Source organism: Salvelinus alpinus, chromosome 22, assembly GCF_045679555.1.
Source record: "Salvelinus alpinus chromosome 22, SLU_Salpinus.1, whole genome shotgun sequence".
Classification (NCBI taxonomy): Eukaryota; Metazoa; Chordata; class Actinopteri; order Salmoniformes; family Salmonidae; genus Salvelinus; species Salvelinus alpinus.
In genome coordinates this window covers 17,513,674-17,534,157 of record NC_092107.1, presented here as the reverse complement: position 1 = coordinate 17,534,157, position 20,484 = coordinate 17,513,674, and the positions used below count along the sequence as shown (strand labels likewise).

The window sequence follows — 20,484 nt, the reverse complement described above, 5'->3', positions numbered from 1 at the left end:
TCATTTTGATATGTCCCTCTGTCCACCCTGTGAGACTTCTAAGAAGATTTAAACCTACTTAACCCACCCAAAAATGCCACGTTTTCACCATTGTAAAGCCCTAGTTATTTTGTTGCTTTGACAAAGTCATTTCTAAAAATTATTATTTATTAGTGATTCATTTTTAGGTATTAAAAAAACCTGGCCCTCATTTTAAGTTCAACCCTGTTATGTGAACTGAACTCCCATTTTAATATCGTGAAACTATTCCTTAAAATAATGTTTTTCAAAAGAAACATTGAACATCTAATAGTCAAATCATAGTGTAAAATCATGACCTGGTTGTACTCTTTTGGGCTGTTTTCTGGTGATTTTTTGGTGCAAAACTGTTGACAATAAATCGACAGGCTAAAATGTTTTAACATTCCCCCTGTCACAAGGGGATTTATGGCTGATTTAAGATGAAATCGTCAACCCTGTTACTTGCACGTAATTTATTAAAAAAAAATGTAACATCTCTTGAGATGGGAAAACATGTTTTATTAAGTTTGTCCTGTCCTCTTTATGAAAGAATGTAAACATTTGGTGAAATCAAATGTTACACTACCCAAAAGGGACAAATTTCGTGGAACAACCCCATACACTCTTCTCTCCCTCACCTGACTTCTGTCCAGAACAGGAATGAACTAGACAGGTTTTACAGGTCTCTGGGTTAACATACAACAGGACCCACAACAAGCAAGTGACCAAAGGATTGTTCATGAAAAAGTCACATTAACATGACAGTCGTGACACCCACCTGCTACCCATGCTCTGGAGAAGACAACTCAAAAATATCACCCCTTCCTGAAGACTAGCAAGGTCTGTTTTATTACTTATGTGATGAAGATCAAAACAGACCTTGGATCAGTCCAGTCTTATGATGATGATGTCAGAGACTCTTGAGGGATACATGTCCCTCTAGTGGTCCTTAAAGCTACAACTCGGAACAACCGCCGATAAGTGTGCTTTTTACAGTAGGTTTATTGTTTTCACTTCTCTTAATCTATTAGCCATAGATGATGCTAATTAGAATATCTATATCTAAATAATAGTTTTTCATCATAAGCAATTAGACATTGAGCAAACATTCAACAACGAGTACCTACCAAAAGTCATAAAGCTAGTTAGTTACATACCAAAATGTATGTTTACAGTTCTGTTTTTACTCCGATTTTTACAGCTCCGTTCTACTTCACTGAGTAGACCGGTAGATGCACTGTAGGTGCGGTCCTATAAGAATCAGAGAGACCTGTATGTCGTTGGCACTGCCAAGAGGGAGAGGAGAGCGAGAACCAAAAAAGCAAAGCCACGGAGAAAAGAGTGATAGTGTTTTAAAAGAAAGAGAGACATATTTGTGAGCAGTTCCCCTCAGGCTAGAGGAAGACGAGGCCAGCTGTCAGAGAAGGAGTCAACAAGAAGAATTAACCCAGCGTTAAACACAGAGGAAGGAAAAAGCGAGAAGGGGGCGGGGTTGCTAGCTTGGGAGGAGACCAGGGAGTGGGAGGGACTGACATAGGCTTATGTAGAGCTCACCCCTCCCCTCCCATTGGCAGAGAGCAGTGTCAGTCATATCACTTCCTCCTTGGTTGTGGCAAGTTCAGAAAGGAGAGGGCAGGAGGGAGGTACCTTCACGTAGCTGTCTCGGTCTTGCTTTTCTACAGAAAATAGTTAACTCGGCTGAAACTGAAACAGGGAAAAAGAAAAGCCCCGCCAGACTATCTTTCTCCTTCGTTCTCTCAGTTTCCTGCTCAAGGAAGCTATTTTGTACAGGCTGGAGTGTAGGACAACAAACTTTTGGTTGTTATTTTTTCCCCTTCCTCAGTGTTTCCTGTGAAAAATTTGGACTTTCTCATCTGCAGAGCAACTTCTTCACCGGAGGAGGGGTGGAGGAGAGGTAGGAGGGGAGAAGTTTTTCGTAGTCTGTCGCTCACTCTTGCCTTGCAGGGATAATGAAAGAACAAGTGTGAGTGCAGGTCACAAAAATCAAGAGGGAGAGAAAAAGCAAGGAAGGAGCAGTGCTTCCTGGATAGGGATCTTCTCTTGACTCCTCTAGGAGAGGGGGTGGACACAGAACAGAGACTCTGTAGCAGTGTGTTTGTGTGTGGATCAGCGTGTCCACACCCTCACGGTCCTGCTCTCTGAGGGAGGTAGAGCGAGCGAGCGCGCGCGTGTGTGTAGTGAGGGATGGCCAACGCCAGCCCCTGCATGTCATCGGGACCCCTGTCCCAGGTCTTCTTCCACCCAGGGGGCCCCTCTCCCCCAGGCTCCGTGGTGATGCAGCAGGGGACCCCCATGGCTGTGCCTCCCACCTCTACTCAGGGTGGCTTCCCCCCTGTGGACCTGGGGGCCGGGCAGGGCCCTGGGGGGGCTGCCATGTCCCACGTGCCCCCCATCCCGGCAGGGGTCTCCTTCATCCTCCAGATTGGGCTGACCAGAGAGTCAGTGCTGCTGCCACAGACCGCTGACTTAGCCTACGTCAAACAGATCGCCTGCTCCATCGTAGACATTAAGGTGAGAGCACACGCTGTGTGTGTTTGTGTGTGCAGCCTGGCCTCAGAGCCATACGAAACATACTTGACGTATGTCTGAGCGTCTCCAAGATGTATGATACCTACAAATGGTCTAGTTACTTTAGACAGAAACAAAAGTAGGAAGGTTGATCAGGGAGGATGGGTGGCCTTAATCTGCGGCCGTCTAGCAATCCAAAGGTTGCATGTTTGAGACGCGTTGTGACACATCTTTAAGTACAGAATAATACGAATTGCCCTGAGACCACGTTGGTGTGTGTGTGGGATTTACATACAGAGTAATATATTTGCCCTGAGACCACTTTGGTGTGTGTGTGTGTGTATTTTTCGTGTTTATCTGTTTAGTAATTGCTGACGAGCTCTAAGTGCTATAACAGTAATGCTGAAGCAATTTTGATCTTCTCTGAAGATGCCACCCTTTTCTCTCCAATGGGCTCTCTCTCTTTCACACACACACACAGAGAAGAAGCAAGGCGGCCATTTTGCAGCAGCCAGCAGGAGAACATTATCCTCAAATCAGTGCCTTGAATAAGATGCATAGATTTTTATCAGCCAATTAGACTGTGAGATGGTTAGGTTACCAGATTTCCAAAGCCAGTCACTGGAGGTTGGCCAGCGGGAGCTTGAAAAATTAGACACGGGCAACTTTTCAAGGAAATGCTGAAAGAAATAAATCTCCCTCAGCCTCCACCACTGCTTTCCCTAATCTGTTATTGTTGTGCGGAACAAAACCAGCCCAATGCCAATTGTATGTGTCTCTGTCAACTGTAAATGTCATGCTAGGACTCTCCTTTTCTCCCTACAGAATACTGTACTGTAGTGTCCACTCAAGTTTAATGTCACTTGCACAAGTACAGTGAAATGCCTTTCTTCCCAGCTCTAAACCCAATTATGCAGTAATCAATATCAATCTTTTTTTAGATGCATGCCAGCAAAGCCACGACACAACACTAAACAATACATTAATTGCACTATAACTGTGACAAACGGTGCCCACAAACTGTTAGGGCCCTACATAATGCTGTTCCAACAGCAGAGCTTTCTTTTCAGCACCATGGAGTGAATCCTTACCACCGCTACACCTCGAAATCAGCGGAGCCTTGTCTGGCAGCGAAACACTTCATTCAGCCTCATTTACTGCCTTTAAATAAAACATAGCTGATATGGCTGACTTGCTTAAACAAATGTGGTTTCTACTGACAAGTGAGTTGTACGAACTATGGCATAAGGGGACGACGAGCAGATAAGAGGCGATCCGTAATTTGGATTAAGACATTAATAATTGTTCAGTACTTTTGAAATGTACAGCGACAGAATTCAGAACATTGACTGTTCTTACAGCATTTTCCCTGTACACCAAGTCAGAACCATAGGATAAATAAAGGGGGCATATAAGAAAGCTCTTACTATATTAGATGATTGCATTTCTCTAAAACGGCCTATAGGCTACATGTGCACCACCAAGTCAGAACAGTAGGCTAAATTATGAGGGGGAAAGGGACCAAATTATTAGGGTGAGGCATAGGGGCTACTTACAGTTTACCACACAACATACACTTAGTATTACTTTCTTAGCTACAGTATACATATCTCCCAGGCATATTACATCATTAATGCAGCAGAATACAATACATTTTTGGACTCACCTTGTTTTGCTGTGCTCACTTGAACAGGAAGGTGGCACGGCGGTCCTTCTTGTAGGCTCTAGAAAGAGGCCAGAAATCCCGACATAGAATTCCGAGTTGGATGACCGTTAAATTATTTTCCGTATTTTACCAGTTTTATCCGAGTTCCCAGTTGAACTCACTGAAGTCTGAGATTTCCCAGTTCCGAGTTTCCAGTTGTTTTGAACGCGGCAGTCATCATGCTAGATTGACACCATGGCCAATGTATTCAAACTTTTCTGGCCCATAAGGGGAGAGAGGCATACTCCCTTTTTTACATTTACATTTACATTTAAGTCATTTAGCAGACGCTCTTATCCAGAGCGACTTACAAATTGGTGCATTCACCTTATGATATCCAGTGGAACAACCACTTTACAATAGTGCATCTAACTCTTTTAAGGGGGGGGGGGGTTAGAAGGATTACTTTATCCTATCCTAGGTATTCCTTAAAGAGGTGGGGTTTCAGGTGTCTCCGGAAGGTGGTGATTGACTCCGCTGACCTGGCGTCGTGAGGGAGTTTGTTCCACCATTGGGGTGCCAGAGCAGCGAACAGTTTTGACTGGGCTGAGCGGGAACTGTACTTCCTCAGAGGTAGGGAGGTGAGCAGGCCAGAGGTGGATGAACGCAGTGCCCTTGTTTGGGTGTAGGGCCTGATCAGAGCCTGAAGGTACGGAGGTGCCGTTCCCCTCACAGCTCCGTAGGCAAGCACCATGGTCTTGTAGCGGATGCGAGCTTCAACTGGAAGCCAGTGGAGAGAGCGGAGGAGCGGGGTGACGTGAGAGAACTTGGGAAAGTTGAACACCAGACGGGCTGCGGCGTTCTGGATGAGTTGTAGGGGTTTAATGGCACAGGCAGGGAGCCCAGCCAACAGCGAGTTGCAGTAATCCAGACGGGAGATGACAAGTGCCTGGATTAGGACCTGCGCCGCTTCCTGCGTGAGGCAGGGTCGTACTCTGCGAATGTTGTAGAGCATGAACCTACAGGAACGGGTCACCGCCTTGATGTTAGTTGAGAACGACAGGGTGTTGTCCAGGATCACGCCAAGGTTCTTAGCACTCTGGGAGGAGGACACAATGGAGTTGTCAACCGTGATGGCGAGATCATGGAACGGGCAGTCCTTCCCCGGGAGGAAGAGCAGCTCCGTCTTGCCGAGGTTCAGCTTGAGGTGGTGATCCGTCATCCACACTGATATGTCTGCCAGACATGCAGAGATGCGATTCACCACCTGGTTATCAGAGGGGGGAAACATTTTTGTGATATCCAATTGGTAGTTACGATCTTGGCTCATCGCTGCAACTCCACTATGGACTTGGCAAAGGTCGAGAGCCAAGCCGCCCTGCTTCTTGACACAATGCTCGCTTATCCCGGGAGCCAGGCGCACCAATGTGTCGGTGGAAACACTGTCGAACTGACGACTGAAGTCAACTAGAAGACGCCAGAAGGAGTTGCGAGAGCCCGATGAGACAAGGACATCCTAGCCGGCCTAACCCGGACGACGCTGGGCCAAAGCTTCCGTAGATATAATGTGATTTGACGTTATTTTATCTGTGGCCAATGACCTTGATCCTTCTTGGATGGGAACTTCTAATTTAAGTCTATGGCAGCACCCAAGGGGCTTGAATTTTCTAGCTCTACCCGTCGATTTTGCAGTGACAGAACACTGAGCCAATCACGGCGCAACTAGAAAACGTTTCCGACCCCTATGCTCCGTATTTTCCGCTGGCTGCCCCACCACAGAAAGCACTGAGCTAGGCTGAAACACCTGCATTTTGGAGCTGCCTTACTCAAGAAAACATAAAAGAGACCATGTTTGTATGCGGCTTTAATAACTCAAGTATTTCTTTATTGGACATTGTTTGCAAACTGATATGTGACACCTATTAACGATTTTCTTCACACCGCCTGATATGGAGGTCCTGGATGGCACGGAGCTTGGTCCCTGTGATATATTGGTCTGTCCGCACCACCCCCTGTAGCGCCATGCGATCGAGGGCGGTGCAGTTGCCACACCAACCAGTGATGCAGCAAGTCAAGTTATTTGAGGGCCCATACCAAACTTTTTCAACCTCCTGAGGGGAAGGAGGCGCTGTCACGCCTTCTTTATGACTGCGCGTGTGTGTGTGTGAGGAGTACGGGTGTTTTGGCACGGCTCTTCCATCATTCCTTTCGGCTCTCCTCTCCCGTTCGTCCGTCTCAGTCAGAAATGTTGAGTCACCACGGCCAGGCCCGGCTACTCTCTCTGTTTATTTAACAGCCAGCCAGCCTCCCTGTGTTCCATTGACACGTTTTTCCGTTAACTTCAGAGCCTACAGTATGTAAGAGCACACTCTCTTTCCCTGCCCCCAGCCCCTGCTCCTAGTGGAATAGGAACAAATAAGAACTTAACACTAAGGCTGTGTCTGTCTGTCAGTTCAACCCTGAAACAGCAGAACACTTGGTTTATTCAGGGATTTGTGGAAAGGCATCATTGCATTCCCTCCTCCTACTCTCATCTTCTCTCCTTCCTTCATTCTCTCCTTCCTTCCTTCATTCCCTTTATCTTCTTCTCAACGCTGTTATTCTCTCTCCTCCTCCCTTCCTCTCCCCTATCCGCTCCCCTCTCCCCTATCCGCTCCCCTCTCCTCTATCCGCTCCTCTCTCCCCTATCCGCTCCTCTCTCCCCTATCCGCTCCTCTCTCCCCTGTCCGCTCCTCTCTCCCCTGTCCGCCCCTCTCTCCCCTGTCCGCCCCTCTCTCCCCTGTCCGCCCCTCTCTCCCCTATCCTCCCCTATCCGCTACTCTCTCCCTTATCCTCACCTCTCTCCTCAACTCTCTCCCCTATCTGCTACTCTCTCCCCTCACTTCTCTCCCCTGTCCTCAGTTCTCTCTCCCCTGTCCTCAGTTCTCTCTCCCCTGTCCTCACTTCTCTCTCCCCTGTCCTCACTTCTCTCTCCCCTGTCCTCACTTCTCTCTCCCCTGTCCTCACTTCTATCCTCACTTCTCTCCCCCCCTATCCTCACTTCTCTCCCCCCTATCCTCACTTCTCTCCCCTCACCTATCTCCCCTATCCTCACCTCTCTCCCTTATCCTCAACTCCCTCCCCTGTCCTTCCCCCTCTTCTTCTCACATCAGTTCTTCCCTCTTCTCCTCCTCCCCCTTCCTCTCCACTCCTCCTCCCTATCCCCTTGTCTCTGTCTCCTTTCTCCATCCCTCTCCCTGCTGCCCATTGTCTGAGGGATAAAGAGGAGGAAATGAGGCCTGTTTCCTTTTGGAGTCCACTCTGTCTGGGGGCGTTCCACGTCCTCCTCTTCCAACTCATCCTTCCACCTCCATCCCCTCCCCTCGTCCTCCACATTTTCCCCCAAAGCACCTCCCCTCTCTCTGGGGTTGGTGGGAGAAGAGGTAGGGTCGGATAATTTGGTGCTGTTGGGTAGAGCTCTCTCATTGTTTCAGGACAATTGAGGTCTATAGAGCCTCCACTCCCTGTGTGTTGCTGAGGTTCATAGGGTAACTCTGACTCATAGAGACGACCCCGCTTCCCATTGGTCAGTTGCTAATATTACGGTTCCCCTATTTTGGTTGGCCTTACTGTAAAGCCACACGGGACTATCCACAGTATATATGTGTGTCAGGGATGTATGCTCGAAAGTTTAATGTTGTAAACAAGCACCAGTTGAGAAGTTGGAATTTGTGTGAATCCTGAAACTCGTCTTCTCATAGATAACTGCCGGTCTCACGGTAATTGACCGTTAACATAAACACATTTAGCATCTCCTGGCTTCCATGCGTAGCCTACAAGCCACTGATGCAGACCATTGGAACAACTACATTTAAAAAGTCTAATTAATCCATGTAATATAGCCTACACTATCACAATAAATCCTTGATTTATTTGAGACAGGTCTAAAGAAACATGATATGAAGAAAATGTAGTCGATTTCAGAGGAACGGAATAGCATACTCTGAGTTGTCCTTATGTTTGGTCCTGATCTGGCTATGCCAAATGGTTGTGGGCTACACTAGTTAATTTATCAGACAAGATTTGCTTAGAATTCCGTGGCATTATTTTATATTTCATAGTATGAAGAATACAATTGAACAGAGCTGAATGAAACAGAAAGGATATTTTCTCAATGATTTGAGGGAGTGCGCACATGCGGCTATTTTGTATTGAGCTGTTAACAAAGAAACAGGTCCTCTTATATGCTTAATTTAGAGTTGTAGAACAACAAGTCACATTAATAAATGTTGGGCTATATGTTTAGGTTTATTATACATTCTAAGGCTGCATGATGCGACTCCAATGATGATTTGAAAAAAGTTGCATAAAAGGCATGAGCTCTGCTTAGTTTTTTTGCGCAGGCTGCACACACTTCATCAGTCTCTCATTCACAATTTGACAAGCACTTGATAATACCTCAAATTTTCCGGCGACATCCCCATTGTGTGGACGTAATGCCCCCTAAAAAAATCCATGCCTTTTGTGGCCAGTGGTCGTTTTGCCCTTGGGCTGAATATAATAAATGTAATTCCCTTGTCCCGGCTGCGTTCCCCCGAAACACCTTTCACTTACATGGCTCTCTCAGGTAGCTCAATTCTTATTAGCCAATGCCCGTCACGTGATCAGGTCTTTGTCACAGGCTACAAGTGAAGACAGACACATCGGGGACGCAACTCTACGCGTCCTTGTCCAATTCTGTGCATATTGAAGATATTGGAAGAACTGTCATCATTTACTTTTCATCAGCCAACAAGATGAGTAGGCCTAACGAACAGCAAAAGCACTAGCCTATGTCAATCTACTATCCCCCATAGTACAAAAATTGACCTATTCTGGGCGAGAAATAAATATTCCAAACATAGTCTGGAACAGTTGTGGGATGCGATAGATCCCAAATTTAATCCAACCACTAGCATCAAAAAAACTTTTTTAAGCAATGAGCCTGACGCAACAGATCAGATCTTTTAGCTTAAAATGTTGATAAACTATTAGGCTATTATCATGCACCTGTCTCGAAACAGGGACAGGGGGAAAATACACGTAATCTATGCACTTAGCAAATGGAGGACGCAATTCCCGTCGTTCATTTTCATGCCAACCAGGTAGGCTATACCCCTGTATAGCTTAATATTAGGAAAGTTGAGAAATAAATATAGTAGGCCTAGCTTACAGAAAGTTGATGGGACCCTCCTCTTTTTAGTAGAGGCCATCACTCTGTTTTCTCCCACAATTGCATAGCTTATAGAAATGTTGCGCAACATGAGCTCACGGGCTCTCATGAAGTAATTGAAAATCTAATCAAACACATTTGCAATGATGTCAGAGTGACTAGAGGGACGAGTTTGGTACGCTACTAATGACCATCAGCAGCATCAGAGCTCGGAGAAGCCTAATAACCGGGACGAAACAGTCACGTGGAATTTGACTGCCGTCATGACTCGTGACCACCGTTGTGGCGGTAATACGGTCAAAGTAACAGCCCTACTCAATTACCCATTCAGCATACTAGAGTACCATGTGACTGTGAGCTTTTATTTTGTCCCTTGTTTTTGTCTGTCTTTCATCAGCCAGTCAAGTCTCACTGCCAAGATGTGTGTCTATTTAACAGGCCCTTAACTCTCAGACCAATAACCTGTTTACTATTTGTACTTGTAATGTGTGTGAGTGTGCAACTGGGGAGGGTCGACCTTTCGAGGCTTGACTGTGTCAGTTGAGGTGTTGTAGTATCACCATAGGTTCATCATGTCAGATGATTGTAAGAACTGATGCCTGTTAGAACTTCCCACAGACCCATGGTTGGTATAATTATTCACTAAGAAAACACCCTTCATTGTCTTCCTGTATTTCCGTTGGGCAAAAGAGGTCGAGAAAAAATGGTTTCACAGATTGCAACTGTTAGTCAACCTTGTTTCCTTGCTATTTAGGTTTCAAAATGTGTGTCTGTGATTCTCAGTCTAGCATGCAACAAGTGGCTACCCTCACTACTCCCTTATAGGCACTCTAAAGTGGTATGCGTAGTGAATGAGTCTCACTGAGTGTTGTTGACCAGGTTACCTGGCATAGAGAGGAATGGAGGGAAGAAGAAAGAGTGAAAAATATTTACACAAGGGCAAAAGAGAAAGACGGAGAGCAATAAAGGCTAAGGGCAATTGAATTGGGGAACTGTGCACAGGACGAGGTGAAGCGAATTGGACAGGTGGGCCATCTCCACACACACACACACACACACACACACACACACACACAGCTGCGACAGAGTCCCTGGCCTGGCCATTGTTTCCACCTCCGTTCTGGAACGGGCCTGGGAATGTGATCACACGCACACACAATCTCCTGTTTACCTCTCTCTCGTTTACACACCACACACACACACATGTACACACGCACGTATGCACACACACACACACCCAGAAGTGGAAAAAGTACCCAATTGTCATACCTTTATAGAAAATGACTCAAGTAAAAGTCACCAGTAAAATACTACTTGAGTAAGTCTAAAAGTATTTGGTTTTAAATATACTTAGGTATCAAAAGTAAATGTAATTGCTGAAATATAGAGTGCGTTCGTAAAGTATTCAGACCCCTTCCCTTTTTCCACATTTTATTTTGTTACTTTACAGACTTAATCTAAAATGTATTAAATACATGTTTTCCTCATCAATCTACACACAATACCCCCTAATGACAAAGCAAAACAGGTTTTTAGACATTTTTGCACATTTATAAAAGCAAATACCTTATTTACGTAAGTATTCAGACCCTTTGCTATGAGACTTGAAAATGAGCTTGGATGCATCCTGTTTCCATTGATCCTCATTGAGATGTTGTATAACTTGAAAACTACCTGTGGTAAATTCAACTGGTTGGGTATGATTTGGAAAGGCACACACCTGTCTATATAAGGTCCCACAGTTGACAGTGCATGTCAGAGCAAAAACCAAGCCATAAGGTCGAAGGAATTGTCCATAGAGCTCCGAGACAGGATTGTGTCGATGCACAGATCTGGGGAAGGGTACCAAAACATTTCTGCAGCATTGAAGGTCCCCAAGAACACAATTGCCTCCATCATTCTTAAATGGAAGAAGTTTGGAAACAGCAATTCTCTTCCTAGAGCTGGCCACCTGGCCAAACTGAGCAATCGGGGGAGAACGGCCTTGGTCAGTGAGGTGACCAAGAAACCGATGGTCACTCTGACAGAGCTCCAGTTCCTCTATGGAGATGGGAGAACCTTCCAGAAGGACAATCATCTCTGCAGCACTCCACCAATCAGGCCTTTTTGGTAGAGTGGCCAGACGGAAGCCACTCCTCAGTAAAAGACACATGACAGCCTGCTTGGAGTTTGTCAAAAGGCACCTAAAGGACTCTCAGACCATGAGAAACAAGATTCTCTGGTCTGATGAAACCAAGATTGAACTCTTTGGCCTGAATTTCAAGCGTCACGTCTGGAGGACACCTGGCACCATCCCTACGGTGAAGCATGGTGGTGGCAGTAACGATTTGCGCAACAGTCAGCGTTTGAGCTGGCCACACTGTTTTTTCACAGAAACATTTTGCACAAACACAGTCCTTACAGCATTATGTCCTGAATGTGACCAGTTTATTTTTGGATGCAATGTTCAGACATTCACAGAAGTAGCTACAGCATAACACATTCATCCAAACCAGAAAATGTAGGCTACAGTTGTCATAGTGCTAACTGAGGAAAGATTGACATAACACAAGTGGTCATATATAGCTAACTCTCGGCTGACATGAACTACAATATGAATTAGCTAATAGCAATTACTATTTACAATTCATCACGTCACGAGTGAGCTCACCACTGATCGAAACAAATGAGTGAAACACTTTCTAAAAATCGAAAGTAATCCGACGATGGGTAGTTTGTGCTCGCCGCCATGTCAACCAAAGATAAGAGGTGGCAAGATGAGTTGGGTCTGTTTGTAGTATGCATGTTGAAGGAGGTGTGTCATCTACCATCATTCATTTCCGGAGGTTTACTCAAAAGATGAGTGAACCATCCCTTCACCTCATTTTGTTATAACATCTTTGGTCTGACACACATGTCCAAAGTTATTATTTGTAAGGAAAACAACAATGAAAGCAATGCGGGCGCCAGCCGGGAAAAACGTGCCAGGGGGAAAAAGTTAGTGCAAGGCCCGTTCTGACTGGAGATGTGCAAATGTCTGCATACTTGATCTGCGGAAACACTGGGGAAGTGTTTGGGCTCTCGTTGATGAGAGAAGTTTGTCCGGCTCAGTAAAGCCTCAAACATAAATTGTCCGCAACAGTGAAATGGGCTACTTCTATGTGAATTCATGAGGAGGCGACACACACACCTCACTTCAAACTGTAATGTTAAACTGACAGGTGGAAACATAGCCTATAGATAATTAGCAGGCAGCGTGTCTTGGTTTGAGGGCAGGACGTGTTAACTGTATGTGGCGTAACAATCACATTTTGGAACAGCCAGTGCATTCTGAATTCACGCGCATCTCAAAAACTCATGCTGGGGAGACCGTTAGAGATATTTGGAACTCACCAGTGAAGAGGTTCAAGTATTTTTTTTTACTTAAGTACTTTTTAAACAACTGCACACACAGGCAGGGGTATTGCACGTACGCACACGTGCGAAAGCAGTAAAGAGTACTCGCGCACCCACACACACTGTACGGCCAGTCCTGATGACGTTGATAAGGGTCCAGCCTGATGGACGTCGTTGCATTGTGTGGCTGAAAACAATCGTCTAGCATTCAATGCTCGTATATTATTGTACGTTGGGACTTCGGGCCTACCCCAGGTCTGTCTGTCAAACCGATCCAGCCTTCTGAATGGTAGGTCTGAGTATATCACATGTTCATTGGCTGACATGATCTGGTTTGATACATTTGGTCTAACCCAATTTGGTTGTGTGTGTGTGTGTGTGTGTTTTGTGTTTTCGGAGCCCTGTATTGGTTACTAATACCTACACTGCTTATCAGACCAAAGCCTTTTGTTCCTGAATTCGCTAAACCCAGGCAGGTGCACAGCAGCAGAGTGAGTCAGGGAAGCATTAGCATGGTAGCACAATGGTCTGAGCCACCACACCTTTACCACACCACAGCTTTACTAAGCCACACGCACACGCACGCACACACACACAACCAGCAGACTTCTGGAGGAAATGGTGCCCCATATCAAAACGTTGGCCGCCACTAATGATCCGCGCAGTGCTCCCTCACCGAAACCCCTTACCCGTCCCTCATTCTCTTCCCCACTCGTTCATTTGCATCATAGCGGAGCAGCTTTGCATGGACGTACAGTGTTTCCTGGTGGGCATTAGCAGGCAGCGTACTCCTCCGTTTTGACTATTCAAAACACTACTAATGGCAGAGATGGGATGAGAATGAGTGAGAGATAAAGGTGTATTGACAGAGATTGAGAGCGATTTAGAAAGAGGGCAAGAGAGCGAAAAGGAATTTGAGAGAGAAAATGACATTTACAGAGATTTTGAGAGAGAGATGGGACGCAAGGTTCAGGCCATACGCTGCTAGAATCAATGGGAATGCTGTGGTTTTGTATCCAGTTTGAAGCCACGGTTTCATAGAGTTTGGCAATGCAGTTAAGTTCAACACGATAAAAGTGGACTTGATCACCTCGGAATTGTTGATGCCTGTCACTCAGAGTCTAGATAGTTACAACCTTTTTCAGTGTTTTTCTACAGAAAGCGTCAAGGCTGTACACTAGGTCCATACTTACTGTTACTGTAGAGCCCCTGCATTCCAGATCACCCCGACACATTATGATACTAATCCAATGATTTAGCTCTGCTAGAAACCAGTTTTGTACCGTAATCCAATTTTAAGCAGCAGCAGAAGCGTTTGGTGGCATGTTACTGTGCCAAAACCCTCCCAGCTGGTCCAGGCAGGCAGCGAAATTCCTCTCTTTTCAGGGCAACGGACGGCACACACAGGGCTCTTTGAGAGCAGGGAGAGCTCTGTGTAGAGCAAGGTTAGCTGGACATGTAACCTTCTATCTCAACAACACCGACTTACATAAAGGCTGCAAGGAAGTCCTCTCCCAATTGGTAACATTGAAACCTGAGGAAGAGGCTCCTAAAGATCCGCTATGCAGAAATCGCCTCCACCGTTTTCTGGTTGCTAAAATTCCAATAGTTCGCCTAATTTCCGTTTATGTGACAGAGCAAGTAAGTCGGCTATAGTGTAGAGAGAGAATCATTGCACCATCTAAACCGCTGTGAAATATATTTTCCAGAACCAAAAGTATTGTATTTTCAGCTGTTTGAAGCCTGTGTACAAAACTGAAGACGCAAAAACGAAATGTTCTGAACCGGAAGCCTAGAAATAGCACACATAACAGATCTACCGCTTCTTAGATATGCTTTCAATCAGAATGACCGATCTAGAACTTACATTTCAATGTGAATTTGGTCGGGTCGCCCAAAAAGTGACATATTGCAGCTTTAACTTAGATATTGTGTCTTTTGGAGAGGCTGCCTGGACGATGTTGTTTGGTGCGTTCCAGGAAAAGCAGTGTTTGCTCTGAATGGTCTGAGGGCCTTTTTTTTTTTTATAAGGTCAGAGATGGCAGCAGTGGTTACTAGGGACAGCTGCAGACTCCCCGTGGTTTGTGGGTCGAGCTTAACGCGAGTGTCTGTGCTGGTCCGGGATGTGTGGTGGAGGCCACACACACACACACACACACACACACAGAGTCTCTCTCTGGGAACCTAGGGGAACCTGAGGTTAGAGAGGCATGTAGTAAATACACAAACACTGAAGCTGGCACTGCAGTGACTTTCATAGGAAGGAAGGGAGTGACACAGACGTCAGCAGGGATGGGTGGAGGATGAGGTAGAAGAAACGGGGCTGACGAAAAGGAAAAAGGGAAGATTACGAAACTGTAGATTACATGAAAGCAACATATAGGCGTGTCATGTGTGTCTTCAACGCGCTTGGCCTCGTGCTCTGGGTTCACTGTGAAAAACCTGTTGAACCGTGGCTAATTACTTACAGTATGTGGGCTAACAAATGTGATTCATCCTAACTAGAGGTTTCATTCTTCTATGGGATCTCTGACATGCTACTTTGATTTCATTGTTTGTGTTTTTAGTAAGAATCACAGGAAGTACAGGACACCTCACACACCAATTCTACAGAAGTCAGTACGTAGTTTCATACCCACATTATATTCCAAAATGAAGTAATACCAAAATGGCCGCCATATGACAAGAAGGGTTTAGTGTAGTAGGAGTTAGGGTTGTTGTTTTAGTAATGGTCCGTGTTAGGTAAGCCCGACGACAATGGGTCAGTATGAGGGCTGGTTGGGTGGGGTCGCCCTGGTCCTCCTGGGGCTGTTTTGAGCCTGAGGGGGGGGGAGAGGACTGCCAGGCTGGCTGGGGATGGGGATGGGGGTGGGCAGGAGAGGAGAGGAGCTATGCTACAGCGCTACCTCAGTAGGTAAACAAATTACATTAGGGCTGAGGAGAGGACTCGGTGGAAAGACAGAGTGGAGAGAGAAAGAGATGCAGTCAGACTTAAACGTTTTGTTTCTAGTATTGTGCTGGGAGCATCACGAGAAGGGATCGCTGGGGTCCCTTGTAAAAAAGAAAAAAAAAAGAAAATGTCCAGCCAAACTCTTTGTGGAGTGGAATTCTTTGTGGAGCTGGAGCATTAGCCTGCATCTCTCTCTCTTTCTCTCCACCCTCTCTCTATCTCTCTCCGCTCTGTCTCTATCTCTCTCTCTCTATCTCTCTCTCTTCTCTCTCTTCTCTCTCTCTATCTCTCTCTCTCTTCTCTCTCTCCACCCTCTCTCTCTCTATCTCTCTCTCTCTATCTCTCTCTCTTCTCTCTCTTCTCTCTCTCTATCTCTCTCTCTCTTCTCTCTCTCCACCCTCTCTCTCTCTATCTCTCTCTTTCTCTCTCTCTCTCTCTCTCTCTCTCTCTCTTTCTCCTCTCTCTCTCTTTCCCTCCCCTTTCTCTCTAAGCAGATCAGTGAAAACCCTTTCATCCTGACCTGAAAATGGGAATGAGGGATCAAACCAGAATGGGTTATGGGAAGGAGGGGAGGAACAAAAGCATAGGGAGGGAGGAGAGGGAGCCTACAAAGGGAATGACTCACAGCCCAGTAATGTGTCCATTGTGGCTCGCAGCGTGGATGGGGGGGGTGGTGTGTGTGTGTGTGTGTGTGTGTGTGTGTGTGTGACCGACCATGCACTCCCAGCACGCATTGGGAATGTTTAGCAAACACATGTTGTGCAGTGTTATTTTGAGATCTCCCTGGAGAGTCCCATCTTTAACACCCAGCCTGCTGAGTGGAGGGGGATGGAGGGTGGAGAAGAATCACTCTCTCTGTCTCTCTACATCCTCTACATTTTGTCCATCTTAATCCCTCTTTCTCCTCCTTATCCATCTATTTTCCTGCTGTACAGATGTAGGATCTTAATTTGATCCCCCTGTTGTCGCACAGCAGGAAATGTTGTGTATTCAAGGTTTAAAAAGGCTTCTGAAGTTTGTAATTTCCACTTAAAAATTTGATTTGACCTAACTAAAAATGTATCAACCCCTACAGAAATGTCCATTAATTATATCCCACGCAATAATTCACATGTCCTGTTGCTGCAGGATTATTTTCCTGCTGTGAGAAACTGGTCAAATGAAGATCCTACATCTGTATGTTTCGTACACCTGTTCCCTCTCCTATCCCTGACTCCTTTACTTTCTCTCTTTTTCTTTCAGGTCTTGCTCTCCATCCCCCTCTTTTCCTCTCCCTCCTTTTCTTGTGAATATAGAAAGCTGTGCTGAGTGTGTAGATAGAGGCCCGGGGGATCAGGGCCAGGTTCCTATCGGCTTACCTGGCCAGCCAGGCAGAGGGAGAGGCAGAGAGAGAGGCAGGCCCACAAAAGCCCCGTTCAGTGCAGCCGAGCGCAGCTCCTTTATCCCCAGGTCCCCCCTCTCCAGTCTGGACACGGCTCTCATGTTACCTACCCGCTCCCCCAGAAAGAATAAGACACTTTGTCTCCGAGCCCCCACCCGAGACCAGCACCCTCCAACACATACAAGAGCTAACACACCGATCCCACCAAACAAACTTAAATACAGGCGCACACACACATGGAAATGAACACAGCCCTTGATTATTTTCCCATGCAAGCATATGAGCTCCCCCTCTTTCCTACGCGTAACCCTCCAGATTCACAAGAGACACCTCACAGGACCGGGCTGCTAGAAAAATAACCGGAAAGTGTTTCTGTGTACTATAATAGTTACAGTACCGGTCAAAAGTTTGGACACACTTACTCATTCAAGGGTTTTTCTTTATTTTGACTATTTTCTACATTGTAGAATAATAGTGACATCAAATCAAAGTTTATTTGTCACGTGCGCCGAATACAACAGGTGTAGTAGACCTTACAGTGAAATGCTTACTTACAGGCTTTAACCAATAGTGCAAAAAAGGTGTTAGGTGAACAATGGGTAAGTAAAGAAATAAAACGACAGTAAAAAGACAGGCTATATACAGTAGCGAGGCTATAAAAGTAGCGAGGCTACATACAGACACTGGTTAGTCAGGTTGATTGAGGTAGTATGTACATGTGGATATGGTTAAAGTGACTATGCAAAAATGATGAACAGAGAGTAGCAGTTGCGTAGAAGCGGGCGGTGGGTGGCGGGACACAATGCAGATAGCCCGGTTAGCCAATGTGTGGGAGCACTGGTTGGTCGGCCCGATTTGAGGTATGAAATAACACATGGAATCATGTAGTAACCAAAAAAGTGTTAAACAAATCAAAATATATTAGCCACCCTTTTCCTTGATGACAGCTTTGCACACTCTTTGCACATTGTTGTTGTGGGGTTGGCCAGAGGGAGGTACTCCTTTTCAATTGGTTTAGTTCTTTCGACTCTTACATGGAGCAGACATTTGCTGAGGAGTTGCTGAAATACCAGCTCCTTGTGGCGCACCTTAGTAGCCTTGGTTTTCACAGCAAGCATGTGGGTTATTGGTCGTTATTACTATAAATTATGAATGTATCTCTTAAGGATCAATTAATATATGTTATCAATCGGGGCACCAGTCCGTTATTGGACAAAACATTGACTTTAGTAAGGCTTGACCAGTGATTTATCTTAATTACACAATAAGACCAAATTTAGAACAATGGTAATAATTGATTTATCTGGAGGTATATCTGATGAGCCTAATATCAGATTCAGGAATTTGTACCATTTTCTAAAAAGTTTTGTATCAGAGAAACACACAATAACAGGTCAAATACAAACGTTTAATAATAAAAAGAGTACGGGTGAATGATGATAATTACATTTGATACTGGATTTTTTTTATTCAATAGGTTGTTTACCAGCAAATTGTTAGAGGATAATATTCTCAATTTGCATAGAGCAACATTTACATACTCAAGACTACTTAATAGGTTACGCGGGTGCGTACTGCGAAAGAGTATGGTCTGTGAATTGTGAGTGGTGGAAGCAACTTAAAAGGGCAAGTCGTGGTTCATTTATAATGTTACAGTTATGCAGTTATTTAATGTTAAGCTAAAGCGTTACACATTAGAGATAAATGGCAATTAGCTGTATAGTTACACTCAATTGATGGAATGGGGGTCATTGGTCAGATGACAGTGCAGAAGCACTATTTGATCTTAACCCTTAACCCTTAACCCTTTAACCTTAACCCTAACATTATCATTAACCCCAAAACCTAACCCCTTGCCAAGCTAGCGTTAGCCACCTAGCTAACGTTAGCCACAACAAATTGGAATCTGTAAAATTTCATACGAATTGTAATTCGTAACATATAATATGAAATGGATGATGGACATCCCCAAATTAATACATATCATACTAATTGTAGTGTTCCAGATTTACTTTTACTATGTTACATTTACCCCTGAGTGAAGGTTGGACATCTTGGTCCATCGTTGAATGAATAGGCCTGTTTTCTTAGGCTTGCCACATTCTGTGGTCAAGAGGAAGTATCTGGATCTGAACTTTATTGCCCTGTTGTATACTGGAGCAAAAAGAATTCCAGCTTGGGCTCTTCTGCTTTGTTTAGAATATGTCATAGCCCTGGATCATGATAGCAGGCTGATTGGGGCTATATGCTGGCCCAGCTGGTCAAGCCTGGCACTTCAAAAGGGACTTCTTCTGGCCAGTAGGGTCAACCAGGGTTCCTGGTCTGGAGGGAGTTGATAGGCCCCTGCACAAGGAACTTGTGCTGATGTGACGCGAGGGTCCGTTCCTACATGGAAATGAGAGTCATATGTTGGTGCTGACCCCCGCTTCAGTCACTCTGGCCTAACCTAGGAGGGTCAATTTATAAAATATATATTTTTTAACCTTTATTTAACTAGGCAAGTCAGTTAATAACAAACTCTTATTTACAATGGCGGCCTACCCCGGGCGACACTGGGCCAATTGTGCTCCGCCCTATGGGACTCCCAATCACTGCCGGATGTGATACAATCTGGGTTCGAACCAGGAACTGTACTGATGCCTCTTGCACTGAGATGCAGTGCCTTAGACCGCTGCGCCACTCAGGAGCCCAGACTTTACACGTGACTGTGTTAACATGGTAGTCCAGCGGTGTATTCACTAGGAACCAAGAGGAAGCAAACATACCGAAAGGGACTAACATGAACTTGTCCCATATGAAACGCTTGTTTTCATTGCAAAACGTTTTCTATGAGTGTGCAATAATGAATACACCCCAGATCTGTTTTGGTCAGGATCAGTGTGTTTGTTTTCTGTCGGGGCTTGTGTGGATGAAGTCTGCGTTTATTATAGCCTGTTTATACACTACAAAACCAAAAGTATGTGGACACCTGCATGTCGAACATCTCATTCCAAAATTATGGCCATTAATATGGAGGTCCCCCCTTTGCTGGTATAACACCCTCCACTCTTCTGGGAAGGCTTTCCATTAAATGTTGTAACATTGCTGCGGGGACTTACTTCCATTCAGCCACAAGCATTAGTGAGGTAGGGCACTGATGTTGGGCGATTAGGCCTGGCACGCACTCGGCGTTCCAATTCATCCCAAAGGTGTTTGATGGGGTTGAGGTCAGGGCTCTGTGCAGGTCAGTCAAGTTCTTCCACACCGATCTTGACAAACCATTTCTGTATGGACCTCGCTTTGTGCACGGGGGCATTGTCATGCTGAAACAGGAGCGGGCCTTCCCCAAACTTTTGCCACAAAGTTGGAAGCACAAAATCGTGTAGAATGTCATTGTATGCTATAGCGTTAAGATTTTAAGATTTCCCTTTACT

The 20,484-nt window shown here is 45.4% G+C and overlaps 1 protein-coding gene across 2 annotated transcripts in view; it reads left to right on the top strand.

Moving 5' to 3' along the window:
• The first annotated feature begins 1,603 nt into the window (after positions 1-1,603).
• prkd2 (protein kinase D2) overlaps positions 1,604-20,484 on the top strand; it is a 73,397-nt gene continuing 54,516 nt past the window's right edge. Inside the window, exon 1 of one of the 2 annotated variants that reach the window (XM_071359301.1) lies at positions 1,604-2,532. In XM_071359301.1, the coding sequence (XP_071215402.1) occupies positions 2,206-2,532 (327 nt within the window). In that variant the 5' untranslated portion in view covers positions 1,604-2,205. The remainder of the gene's footprint in view (positions 2,533-20,484) is intronic. The other variant, XM_071359302.1, reaches the window with a different exon arrangement.